This window comes from Sminthopsis crassicaudata, chromosome 2, assembly GCF_048593235.1.
Source record: "Sminthopsis crassicaudata isolate SCR6 chromosome 2, ASM4859323v1, whole genome shotgun sequence".
Lineage (NCBI taxonomy): Eukaryota > Metazoa > Chordata > Mammalia > Dasyuromorphia > Dasyuridae > Sminthopsis > Sminthopsis crassicaudata.
Genome location: NC_133618.1, coordinates 344,120,363 through 344,133,220, shown reverse-complemented (window position 1 = coordinate 344,133,220; position 12,858 = coordinate 344,120,363). Strand labels below are relative to the sequence as shown.

General features: G+C 34.6%; 1 protein-coding gene across 6 annotated transcripts in view; it reads right to left on the bottom strand.

Annotated features, from left to right (window-relative positions):
• The window catches only part of MDGA2 (MAM domain containing glycosylphosphatidylinositol anchor 2), a 795,736-nt gene extending 783,641 nt beyond the window's left edge, over positions 1 to 12,095 (bottom strand). For 3 of the 6 annotated variants that reach the window (XM_074290629.1, XM_074290632.1, XM_074290631.1), the window contains exon 1: positions 11,821 to 12,095. Coding sequence is in view for 3 of the 6 variants with exons in the window: in XM_074290633.1 (XP_074146734.1) it covers positions 11,821 to 11,893 (73 nt within the window). In the remaining 3 variants the exon portion in view is untranslated. The remainder of the gene's footprint in view (positions 1 to 11,820) is intronic. The other 3 variants (XM_074290633.1, XM_074290627.1, XM_074290628.1) reach the window with 3 other exon arrangements.
• Positions 12,096 to 12,858: the final 763 nt, after the last annotated feature.

The window sequence follows — 12,858 nt, the reverse complement described above, 5'->3', positions numbered from 1 at the left end:
GTACACATTTCATAAACAAAATTCCTAGAAGAGTTAGAAAAAGACAAAAAAAATATTTTAAAAATAAAGGAAAATTGGGGAAGGAAATGGGAGTTCTGTAAGAAAATATTGAAAAAAATGAAATTTAGCTAAAAAAGTAAAACTAATTTTTAAAATTATTATTTATTTGAAAATTAGAACTGGTCAAAAAAAAATAAAACAAAGTTAAACACTGAAAATAAATTGAAGAAAACATAAAATATCTCATAGGAAAAACAACTGACCTGGAAATACACATCAAAGAGAAATGATTTAATAATCATGACTCTACCTAAAAGTCATGAACAACAACAACAACAAAAGTGTATTTTAAGAAATTATAATGGAAAACTGTCCATTTAGCTTAGAATGAGAGGACAAAATAGAAAATGAAAGAATCCAGTGGTTACCTCTTGAAAGAAATCCCAAAATGAAAAGACACGGGAAATATTATAGTCAAAATCCAGAAAATACTGCAAGCAACCAGAAAGAAATAATTCAAAAATTACATAGCCAAAGTCAGGATCACACAAAATTTAGCAGCTATTGATGCTAAATTTTTTTAATTTTTTTGTGCTTCATAATAGAGAAAGGGCTTGAAATATGATATTCTGGAAAGCTAGGTTTACAAACAATAACTTACTCAGCAAAACTAAATATAATTTTATGAGGGAAAAAAATTAGGTATTTAATAAATTAGAAATGGTTCAAGCATTCATAATGGTGAATAGAAATTTAACTTAAAGCACAAGACTTAAGAGAAAGATAAAAATGTAAACATAAGAGAGAAATTAAAAGGTTCTAAACAAGGTTTAATTGTTTACATCCCTATATTTGGAGATGATGTATGTCATCTCTAAAAATGTTATTATCTACTGTTAGAAAAAGTTTACTTAGACAAAGGGCATAAGTCTAATTTTATTATGTAGGGAAGATCTCAAAAGAATAATGGAAAGGTGAGAAAGAATGATTAAATGAGAGAGAGGAAAAGAGGAAAAGAGAATAGGGAAAATTGTCTCACATAAATGGGGCATAAAAGGTAAAAGTTATAAAATAAAGAAAAGAATGAGGAGGAGATGAAACAGAGGCAACATTTGAACCTCCCTGTCAAATGAACTGAATTTAAAAAGCATCAAGTATATATGTGTGCCTGTATATACATATAAAGAAACAATATAATGTTTGCAATCATTATTGGGGATGTAAATGGGATAAACACCCCAACATAGATAAGAATTATAGAATCCAAAAGAATCCAACAGTAAATGGTTGGGAAAAAAACACACTTAAAACAGAAAGATGCATATGGAGTTAAAGGCTAGAGTACAATCTATTATGTTTCAGCTGAAATTTTTTAAGGCAAAAATATCAATCACAACTTTGCACAAAGCAAAAGCAAAAATAGACTTAATTAAAAGAAATTATCAGGGAAACTATACCATACTTTTATGCATGAAGTAGCAAATCATTCAAATTTGGGAAGAAAAAGCTGAATGTTTAGAAACAGAAAGTAAAACTAATAGTAGGGGAACTAAATTTAGCCTTGTCAGAGCTGGATAAATCTATAAAAGAAAAAAGAAAAAAGTTAGGGAGATGAATAAAATTTTAGAAAAGTAAGATTTGAGGAACCTTTGGAGATATTGAATAGGAATGGAAATTTCTCTTGATGAACAAATAGAAAGATATGAAATTCCCAGATTAACAGAATATTAACACTCAAATAACTTTGAAAAAGAAATAATATATAATGCATTCCCTGCAAGATGAATTTAAAAGCAAATTCCATAAAAAATTTAAATTGCAATTAATTATGATATATAGTCTTTGACAATATAAGTAGAGTCTTACAAAATTCCATCTATGACACAAATATAATCATGATACTTAAATTGGGAGATTCAAAATGGAAAATGAAAACTAGAGGACAATTTGTCAAAGGAAAATTAATGAAATTTTTTAAAAATTTAAAAATAAAATAATTGCAAGAACACTATGATCACATCTATCACAAGATCACATACTAAGATCCATTAATGCATTCCACATTAGAAACAATAAACATAACTGACCACATTAACAACAAAAGTAGGGGAGGAGGAAATCCAATGATTATATAATTAAATGAGAAAAAAATTTTTGAAAAATATAATATCAGGTCCTCCTGAGTTCAAATCCAGCTTCAGACACTTGACACTTACTACCCATATGATGCTGGGAAAGTAACTTTACCCTGATTGCCTCAAAAAAAAAAAAGAAAAGAAAAGAAAAAGAAAAAGAAAGAAAAAATAAAAGCAGAGTAGAACTATCAACAATGTATGAGTGAATCACTGAAAAATAAAAGATGCAAAATCTCAGCTGAAATATTGTTGAACAATAAAAAACAATAGGCCTCATATTATGCATATAAAATATGGTGAGGTGAGAAGAGTTATTTCTGTTTTTAAGGATTCCTTCCTCACATTCCTGAAATCTATCCATGTTTTAAAATTACTTATTTTAGCTTAATGGAGCAAATCATACACACCTTCAAACCTTTCCTGGAAAGGGAGAGGAGAAATAGTTAAACATTTAAATTTCAAAAGATCCTCATTACTTGGAAAATAAACAATTGAGATCTATTTTATTAACTCAACAAGCACTTATATAACAGTTACTAATTGTTTACATCTCTGTTATACAAACTTTAATTCATAACATGTCAAAAAAGCAAGAATATATAAAGAATAGAGTTTATTCAAAAAGTGCTAAAGAAGATTTTTAAAATTATAAGCAGAAGCATTATTGAAATACATAAACATGTTTCTATTGTTTGTTATATTTGTAATAATCTCTGAACCAGGTTTGGCTGGCTAAAAAGCCCTGAGATTTGTCATTCTTTTCAGTTTGAGAAAAGAGAAAATTAATGAGGGGATCAGCCTTGATATAGAAGAATTCCAGTTTTTCAGGTATTCACTTCTGTAGAATTTTTGGAAGATTAAAGAGCATAAGGAGAAAAGGAAGAGAAGTGACAGTTATTGTGTGGCAGGAATTTGGTCTGCCACATCTGCAGTTTTCTACTTCAAATCCATATGAGATGATTTTGAAATGGACAAGCCAGGAAGCATTTTATCTCAGGTGTTCATTCTAAGGGTAGAAAAATTGAGAGACAAACCAGTTCCTACTTTTTCTTTACCTTATTTCTAATTAATTTGGGTCTGCAGAAATAGTTAAAGTTATAGAACTATTAAAACATATTTATATAAGTCTATGAAATTAGAGGCAATGATAGTTAAAGAAATAAATGAAAGATGAGGCAAAAAGAAGTTTCTTTCCTTTAATTAATACACTGAAATGAAGGCTCAAGCAAAAAATGATTAATTAATGAAAGTATATATTTCTATTCATTTTTTAACTTGCATTTATTGTAGTCAGTCAAAATTTGCCTTTTCATCCTCTCATCCCAATCCATCCACCCAATTAAGGAACTTAAGAAAAATAAGACTTATTACAAATAATCAATCAAATCACCTATCCACAGTGGTTATGTCCAAAAATAACGTTTGTCTCATCATACAATCTGAGAACTTCACTTCTCTATCAGGAGGTGAGTAACATATTCCATTGTCCTTTAGAATATCAGTTATGATGGTGATAAAAGTTCAGTACAATAATATTCCATCATATTTATGTTAACAATATTTATTCAGCCATTTCCTAATTTGGGGGCATATCCCTCATATTCTCATTTTTGCCACCTCAAAAAGAGACATAAATTGTTTTACTCATCTTTAGAATTAGTTTTGCTAATTAGTACTAATCTATCTCTTAATTTATGAGGGAGGGCTTCTGTTCTATTTAATCTATTAATATATTTAATCTATTTTTAAGTTTTGTAGTTTATGTTTTGCCTCCTTTTACTGACAAATATCTTGTCAAATAGGAGATGCTCTTTCTCATGAGATTGTAATAAACCTCTTTTTGCTTTTTCTTACTCTGAGAATCTCTGATTGTTTTGTGGTTGCTTCTATCTCACACAATTTGAGGGCACATTCAGGGATATTTTCTGTTCATAAAGGTCTCTCTTATTCCAAATCCTTAGTCAGGTGCCCTCCAGAAAGTTCTCTGGTGGTCCTTGGACTTGGCTCAGGAATTCCTGCTCCAATCAGGTAAACTCCCAAAAAGTGACATTCAGAGAAAGCAAAAACAGAAGTAGGCTAACAAATATAGAAAATTAAATTCATCCCAAGAGATAAGCCAGCTGAGAAAAGTTTGAAATCAGTCGGTAAACTGTGCACCACAGTCCAGATGAGCAAGAATTAGACTTTCCTCTTCCAAGCAACTGGTTGGTGAGCCATCTGGATGACTGGGATTGGGATTGAGAAAATGTAAGCAGTTAAAGTCTGTAAAAGACTCCTATTTCCCTTTAATATTAGGAAAATCCTAAGTGGTTAGAGTGTGTAAGTTTTCTTCTATTCTCCTTTGGTAAAATCAGGTGAATTCTCCATTAAAAGTGTATAAGATACTGTGAACTTTGGGAAAGAAAAGTAGGTGGCTCTAAACCTTATCTGGTATCTTTAGGAAAAATTGGGATAAAATACCAAAATATATAGGGAAATATTGTTGTTCTGTTTGGGCTGATTACCAGCTCACTAAGAGAAACTGAGTCCATCCCCCAAGGACAGGGTGTAAATTCAAAGGAGCCTTTGATACCTGCCAGCCAACTCCTAAGGTTTCTGCTCCAGAACTCCCCTCTTCAATTCCACTCCAAGGTGGGACTGAGAATGGGAGCTTGATTGATTTAGAAAAGCTATTTGTGTTTGTGTTTGAGCCTGTGTTTGTCTTTCCTCAGCCAAATTAGAAAGGAAAAGATCTGGCTATTTGGAATATAAAAAGTGCTTGTTTTGTACATAATTGGACTTATTAAAATATGTTTTAGCTAGAGAGAAGAAGAACTAATTCTAAAATAGAAAAAGTTTTCAACTGCCACACCAAAAAGAAAAAACTGATATTTTTGTGAACCTAGAACTGATCAGTTTAGGTCTGCAGAAATAGTTAAAGTGATAGAACTATTAAAACATTTTAGCAGATTCTGGGGGTTTTTAGACTAAGTTTTAAGTTGCTTGGCACTAGCTATCAGCAAAGTTGAGTTGGTCTAATTGTATTTTTAAGTAGGCCTAATTTTCATGATTAAAAGCTTTCTAACAGCCAAAACTTGAGGCTTACCAAAAAAAAAAAAAAAAAAAAAAAAAACAGGAGAAAAAAATAAACTGCTTTCTCTGGGATTTTCCAAGCTTCTCAGGTTTGTGAAACCTATACTGGCTAGGCTGGTGTCCCTGACTAGCTTAAATTCTTCTAGCGTTTACATTAGTGCCCCAATATTTTTGATATATCTCACACTTTCGCATTTCTGATTTTGCCAGTGGGATAGCCACTGGGTCACAGACCTGTAGCTTCCCCTAAGGTCTTAAAGCCCTGTAGACAGACTTTAAATGGCAATTTTCTGCCACCTTAAATTTGGGGGCTGTGTATTTAAATTGGAATTCTGATTCTGAAATTGTACAAGATAATTACTATTAACTAGTGCATGCTAAAATTGTGAACTTGTTCATTCTGGTATAAGAGTCTAGAAATATGTGTGTTTTAATATTGAAGTATTGTTACTAGAAATTTAAATCTATATTTGATTTGAATTTAAGTTAAAAATTTTGGTTCTCTAGTAACTAACCTAAAAAGGTCATATGTTTGTATCTGCTAATTAGATGAAATATATTTAAGCTACTATGTTGCTTGCTAAATTGTATAAGAAAGTATTGAGAAGGTGTCACTCTGGAAGGAGGGAATCTTGCTCCAAAATATTTAGGTTAAGTTTTAATGAAATGATACCAGTAGGGAAAAACTGAGATATAGGGTATAAGTAGAAGCTTTTCTCTGAACTCTGCTGCTTTAAAGGGGTAGTGGATAACATTGGAACAAATTGTATCTAAGTATGGTTTGGTAGAGACTATTGATTCTAATAATGGAACATACTTGTACTGTCTTATAAGAAATAATGGAGAGGGATTGCAAATTGAGTGGCAATTCTATATACCTGGGCATCTGCCTTCATCTGGGAAAGTAGAAAGAATGAATCAGATTCTTAAGAAATGGATTACTAAATTGATTGATAACCAACAGTCAAAAATAAACTATTTGAGAAAATCAATTTCATTACTTTAATGTTATATCTAATAAGAAAGATACTATTCTACTCTCCTAAACAACCTTCACTAGTCCCTATAATACTCTCAAATTATTACTGTTACATAGACAAACTCCTCAAAAAGCTACATATATACATGTGTGTATATATATACTAATTGTATTTTTTCCTCTGTAATTCCTTGAAAATTGGCTTCCATATTCTCCTATTCTACTAAAACTGATATATGCAAGATCACTAAAAATCTATCCCTAAATCCATTAGCTTTTTAACCTCACTGGATCTGTTTCCTAAATCATAAAATTTAGGAAACAAAATTTAGGAAACCCAAAAAACTCAGATGGGGTCGTGAAGTCAGACATAACTGAATCGACCAAACCACAAAGTACTTTTCCAAAGAGTGACTAAGTACATTCATAGGCTTGAAGATATCCAGTGTGTTCTACTCTCCTAAAACCATAGCTCATGAGCCTTTTCTGGTGGAAAGTAACAAAGTAAGCCAATTTTTATAATTTTCTCATGACAAAAGAATTTATAAAAGTGTCATAATAAAAACAGAAGGTATAAAATTTCTTCTCCCAATAAAGCTGATGGTATTCTCCAACATATACACATAAGATTACTCAGAAGAGTGGGTACAGGGGCAGTTAGGTGGCACAGTAGATAGAGCACCAGCCCTGAAGTCAGGAGGGCCTGAATTCAAATGTGATCTCAGACACAACACTTCCTAGCTGTGTGACCTAGGCAAGTCACTTAACTCTAATTGCCTCAGCAAAAAAAAAAAAAAGGAGTGGGTACAACCTTAAAGTACAATGATTATGAGGCATGTGTAGGGCACATATGAGGAAAAGGCAACACTTGCTTTTGACATTCTATGTCTCTTTTTTATCATGGAGTTCTCATAGAGCCTGATTTTCAATGGTTAGTATCAATTCTCTTTTGAATTCATGCTTGTAATTCTTATTTGCTGTCATTGTTACTTGTGTGTATGTGTGTGTGCATGCACGTGTAGAATGTGTGTGACTTCTATTTGTCTATTATCCCTCAAGATGTAATTCTAACTCTCTCAAATTCCATTCTCTTCTTTGAAAGAGAAGAAAGGAATTCCCTCCTCCCCAAAGTCAGACTCCACAAAATTAATCTTTACCTTTGTTGTTTGATCATGTATTACTTTTTATGACCCCAATTATAATTTTTTGGCAAAGATACTGGAGTGGTTTGCCATTTCCTTCTCCAGCTCATTTTACAGAAGATGCAAAGAGGAAGAAGTCTCTTGCCCAGGATCCCACAGCTGATAAGAATGAGGCCACATTTGAACTCAGGAGGATGAATCTTCCTGACTACAGGGCTAGCACTATATCCATTGCAACATCTAACTATTTCATTCCTTACCTAAAAGTGCCCTCACTTTCTGAATGCTTCAACTGACTCTAGGGCTGAGATTTTAATCTATTTAAAGGCCTCCAGGGGTGAGGCCAATTTTAAGCAAGCAATCTCAGTCTCCCTATCCACAATGTAGAAATATTGTCATGATTCTTATTTGGAAAGAAATTTCTGGAATTATATTAACTAGTGAGCAGTGGGTAATATCAATTGTTTAAAGACTATCTAGCCCCCTTCAAACATATTTAGCTATAATTTCTTCTGAGCTCCAATCTTATCTCTAATTGTATGTTCCATGGACATCTCAAATTCTATATATCCAAAACAAAATTCAGTCACTTTCCTCCTAGAACAATTTCCTTCCTCCTAACATCTCTATTTTGGTTGAGGGTTCCACCATTCTTCAGTCACATAAGTTTGCAACCTAGAAACCATCTTTGATTCTATTTGCTGTGTTGCCAATTCTATCTCTTCATCAATCTCTTTTTTTTTTCATTTCATACTACAACACCCCATTCCATGCTTTCATAACCTCTCTATAGATCTCCCTACATCTAGTATTCCCCTTAATTTTCCAATTAATGTGCCAAGTTATTATTCCTAAAGTCTGAATATATACATATAGCTCTCATTCTAAAATATAGTCTCTCCTTCATTCATGTTTATTTCTTGTAGCTCAGGTAAGTGAAGTATGGTGAGGCAAAGCCAAGACAAGAGGAATTCTCATCTAGTCAAAGAAATTTGAGAGGGAAGAAGATCTTCTCCTGGGGCAAATATGGGCATACCCAATGTAATGAGATCAGAGAATCCTGCTTTGACTGGAATGCAGAGTGCATAAAGCAAAGTCATGTAAAATAAGAGTGAAAAAATTATTTCAAACCAAATTGGTGGGGAAGGGGTGAATAGCAGGTTTTGCATTTTATTTGGTAAAGAAAACTTGCAAATGTTGAGGAGAAAAGTATCTTGTACATTAGAAGACTGATATTGGAGGAAGGTGAAAACTGACCTAGAAAAAAAGTTATTATAATGGTTAATGAAGGTTTCAGTTAAGGTGGTAATAGTAAGAATAGTAAGTAGGGTGGGGACATAAAGTAGAGGAAACAGAATTGGCAGGTTTGGCAAATAACTAGGTGACTGGAAAAAAAAATGATTAACATTGTCATAGCACTTGAAGTTTGCAAAACATTTTACAAATATTGATTTATTTAAATTATATTTAAACTAAAACATTTTTAAAAAATGAAATGTTATTACATAAAGTAATATGAAAATATTTGTGTCATTATCAAAGTTTTAACTGCATATCATATTTGGAATCAGAGAATCTGGATTCATTCAAATTTTGATTATGTTATTTGTGTCTTAACTTGGACAAGTTGTTTAACCTCTCTATGTCTCAGTTTTCCCCATTTATAAAATGATGAGCTGGACTAAATAAATGATAAGCAAAGTCACTTTCATTTCTAAATTTATGGTAATAATGAGTCAATTGTAATAAGTCGATGTGAAAAGAACTCACTATAAATTCAATGAATAGGAACTCCCTCCTCCAAGAAGAGGACAATTTAAGTGATTTTGCTATGGTCACATAACTAGTTTTAGAGGTAGAATTTGAAATCAGGTCTTCCTGACTTCAAGTCCATGATAGTAAACATTATATCATGCTGCTTCTCATGACAGAATATCGTGGACACAAAATTATGATAGCTTTTAATTTATAAAAAGTAATAATGTTAAACAATTACTTGGCTTATACATATAATCTAGCTTAAGTTCTTTTAATGGGATCTGATAATAGATATTTGTTAGACTTTTAATCTTTCAATTGAATTACATGGAACCACCTTTATAGCATGTTACTATCTTTTAAAAATGAGTAATAAGAAAGAAAAAATGACATACATACATAATTAGAATAAAAGATGTAAATAAGTGACTAGAAATACTGCTATTAACAAAACTGCTGAATTGCACAACACTGATGTTCCTAAAATACTAATCCAATGCCATGGTTCCACTTTCTTTATCCTTTCAGGAGAAATTAACTGAAGAGGGAAAAAATGTGCCAGGGAATGTATCCTTGACTTTCTTCATTAATTCTTTGGCACAATCTCATATACATTATTTGGAAACAAAACTTTTTGTGTTGTTGAGAATAAAAGAACTGGATTTAGGATGATAAGATTGAGGATATAGAAAAGGTTAGTGCAGTTAAGTTACTCAACACACTGAAAAAAAAAAAAAAAAAAACTTCTGGGGCAGCTAGGTGACACAGTGGATAGAGCACTAACTCTGAAGACAGGAGGACCTGAGTTCAAATGTGGCCTCAGACACTTAACACTTCCTGGTTGTGTGGCCCTGGGTAAGTCACTTAACCCCAATTGCCTCAGCAAAAATAATAATAATAATAATAATAAAATAATTATTCCTAGAAAGATCCTTCATTGTGACCCTGCAGTAGATACCTCAATGCCATGAGAACATTTTCAACTTCCCAAATCTAAAGTGCACCTAATCTATTGGTTGTTACCACAGAAATCCCTTTCTAGCCAGCTATTGCAACCAATCTGAGTGTATGACTAGTGCTTATGCACATGAGGACCCATAAGACTCAAATCTACTTTTACTATGAAATTTCCCTGTCCAGTTTTCTTTTCAGAAGTTCAAAAAAAAAAACAAAACTGGAGAGATGAGATGGAATTAGTGGTGAATAAAAAGTGATTCAGTTCATACTGAATGATGATTCAATTCATACTGACAGATGGGGAAAGGACAAAAGAGAAGATGGAGGGAAATAGAGGAAGCCTGTTCTTAGTCACCACCACCCACTATAGGGCAAACTGAATAGTAACTTTACATTGGAAAAAGTATGAATGGTGGCAAAACATTGAAGTTCCTGAAAATCCTGATTCTATTAGGAACTTTATTTTGCTAACTATCCAGCAATACTACTAAGAGCAGTAACAAAGTTTGAAAGTTAAAGAAACCTTTATACACCCTTACTCTAGCCACGAGTCCCAGGATCTGTGATCTCTGACTTTCAAGAATGGACTTGGCATCTTCAGCTATGACATATGAAGCCTACTTCATAAGTAAATGAAAGATGTTGCTAATCTTGCTCACAACTGGGAGCTCCCAAAAGCCCTAGTGCTGATTCATTGATTTCAAGCTGCAACTGCAGCTCCTCAGGATATCGCCTCCAGAAGTCTGTTTTAGGGGCAAACACAGCATTGAACCTGTCTCCTGATCTCCCCTTGCTTCTTCTCCTTCAATCATCCCTTGTGAATACAAAAGTTACATTCTTTTGGGGACTTTGTCCTACGGAGGATATCCAAATTCAAGAGAGAGAGAAAGAGATAGAGAGAGACAGAGAGAAAGAGACAGAGACAGAGAGGAGATTAAAAATTAGAAGCAAAAGGTGCACATTGCTGTCTGCCAAAGAACCTGAATTGACAGAGCACTTTTAAGTATCTCCTCCCAAAATAAGTTATTTCTTTCTCAAATACACACAGCTCTGTCCTTCCCAGAGTAAAAGGAATAAAGCTGCAGGTGAAAAGGAAGGATTAATGACCTGGACCCAGGCTGAGAAGCTTGGATTTTGCTTCATTCATTCATTCGTTCTTTCCATTCATTCATTTATTCCGTTCATTCACATAAACATGTCCCTTAATTGTGCCTTCCACTGGGAATCTTGACTTTTCCTTCCCTCTGCTCCCTAAGAGAGTATTCATATTAATGGCATTCGCAAAGAAAATCAACTGTCATTCCATTCCCTTAGATCGAAAAAGAATTAAGTAAGATAAAAGGGGAAAGGTTGGGGAGTGGAAAAAGAGGTGAACAGATAAGTGTATTATATTTTTATTTTCTCTCTGTTTAGAAAACACTGGGCCCGAAATAAAGCACCAGATCTCTATTAAAGCAAATTCTAAGTCGAATTGAATCCAAACCTATTCATAGGCACAATTGCAACCGAACCTGATCCACACATAACTCACAGCCTGAAAGGCCTGACGAGAAAATTTAAACCCAATCTGCATCGCGTCCCTCTGCCTGTAAATGTCTCCCAATAACCAGATAAATTGTAAATCAAATGTCACTACAGGAGAGTCTTGAAAGGCCGCACTATACATGCATTTGCGTTCTTTCCCGTCTCAAAAGCATACTTCAACCTAAAAATTACAAGGTCACGATCGCTTAACTGCGGAAAAGAACGAACAAGGCTAGGTTGTAATTCTACTCACCATACACTCCTTGGCCAAAGATCCCCTCCAGGAGAACTGTCAGCAACCACAGAAGACCGTAAATTAAATCCATCTTCACGTGAACATGAACATATCCCACCCAGAAAAACACGACGGAACCTCCACAGGCCCAGAGCTCTCAAATTCCGTTGAGGAGAAGCCTCCAGCTGCCTGAAGCTGCTCAGATAAAAAGGGAAAGGCAGACGTCCTTCTCTGGCTGTAGCTGGCGGAACGCTAGAATCTCTCGCGTGCGCGCGCGCGCGCGCATACACACACACACACACACACACACCACACACACACACAAAGGCGAGCGCGCGCACACACGCGCGGACACGCACACACACTAACTACACATCACCCCAACCTCCCCCTCGTCTTTCACCCGATCCCACAAACATACCAAGATAAACACACAAAAACACACTAGGAGGCTGGGAAAACGCAGGCAACTGAAGGATGGGAAGGAGGGGGCGGAGGGGAAGAGGGAGAAGGGCAGTGATAGGAAAGGAAGGTTGGCGATTGAAATGTTCTGCCAGGAAAGCTGAATTGAGTTGAGTCTTTGCAGAGCTGGCTGCTGTTGCCACGGCAGGTGGAAGAAATACGCAGAGAGGTTGGGGAAAATCCAAGACTCGTGCCTTCAGGCCGATATCAAAAAGTGAACTCTGAACAGGAACAGAAAATGGGCTTCCTCTCCTGGTCTTGCTTTTAAAAAGTAACCCTCAATGATATCCTTAGAACCAAGAATCTGACCAAGAAGCTGCGGCCTGCTTGATTGCAATCTCGTGGCCCCATCTCTGCCGTCTTCCCGCACCCATTCCATCAGTTGCCATTGCAACGCCAATCGTGTTGCACTATCCATACTGACATAGTGCTGCGGGTGGAGGAGGTCTAGGAATGGAGTGGTAGGAGTGAAGATGGAGGAATGGAGATAGTAAAGGAGGAGGCAAGGAAATGGAATGGGAAAGAGATGTGTATTCCCTTCGGTCACTTGTTGTTGCGTTTCCCACCGCTCTCCAGCGCTAGTAAAACAATTTC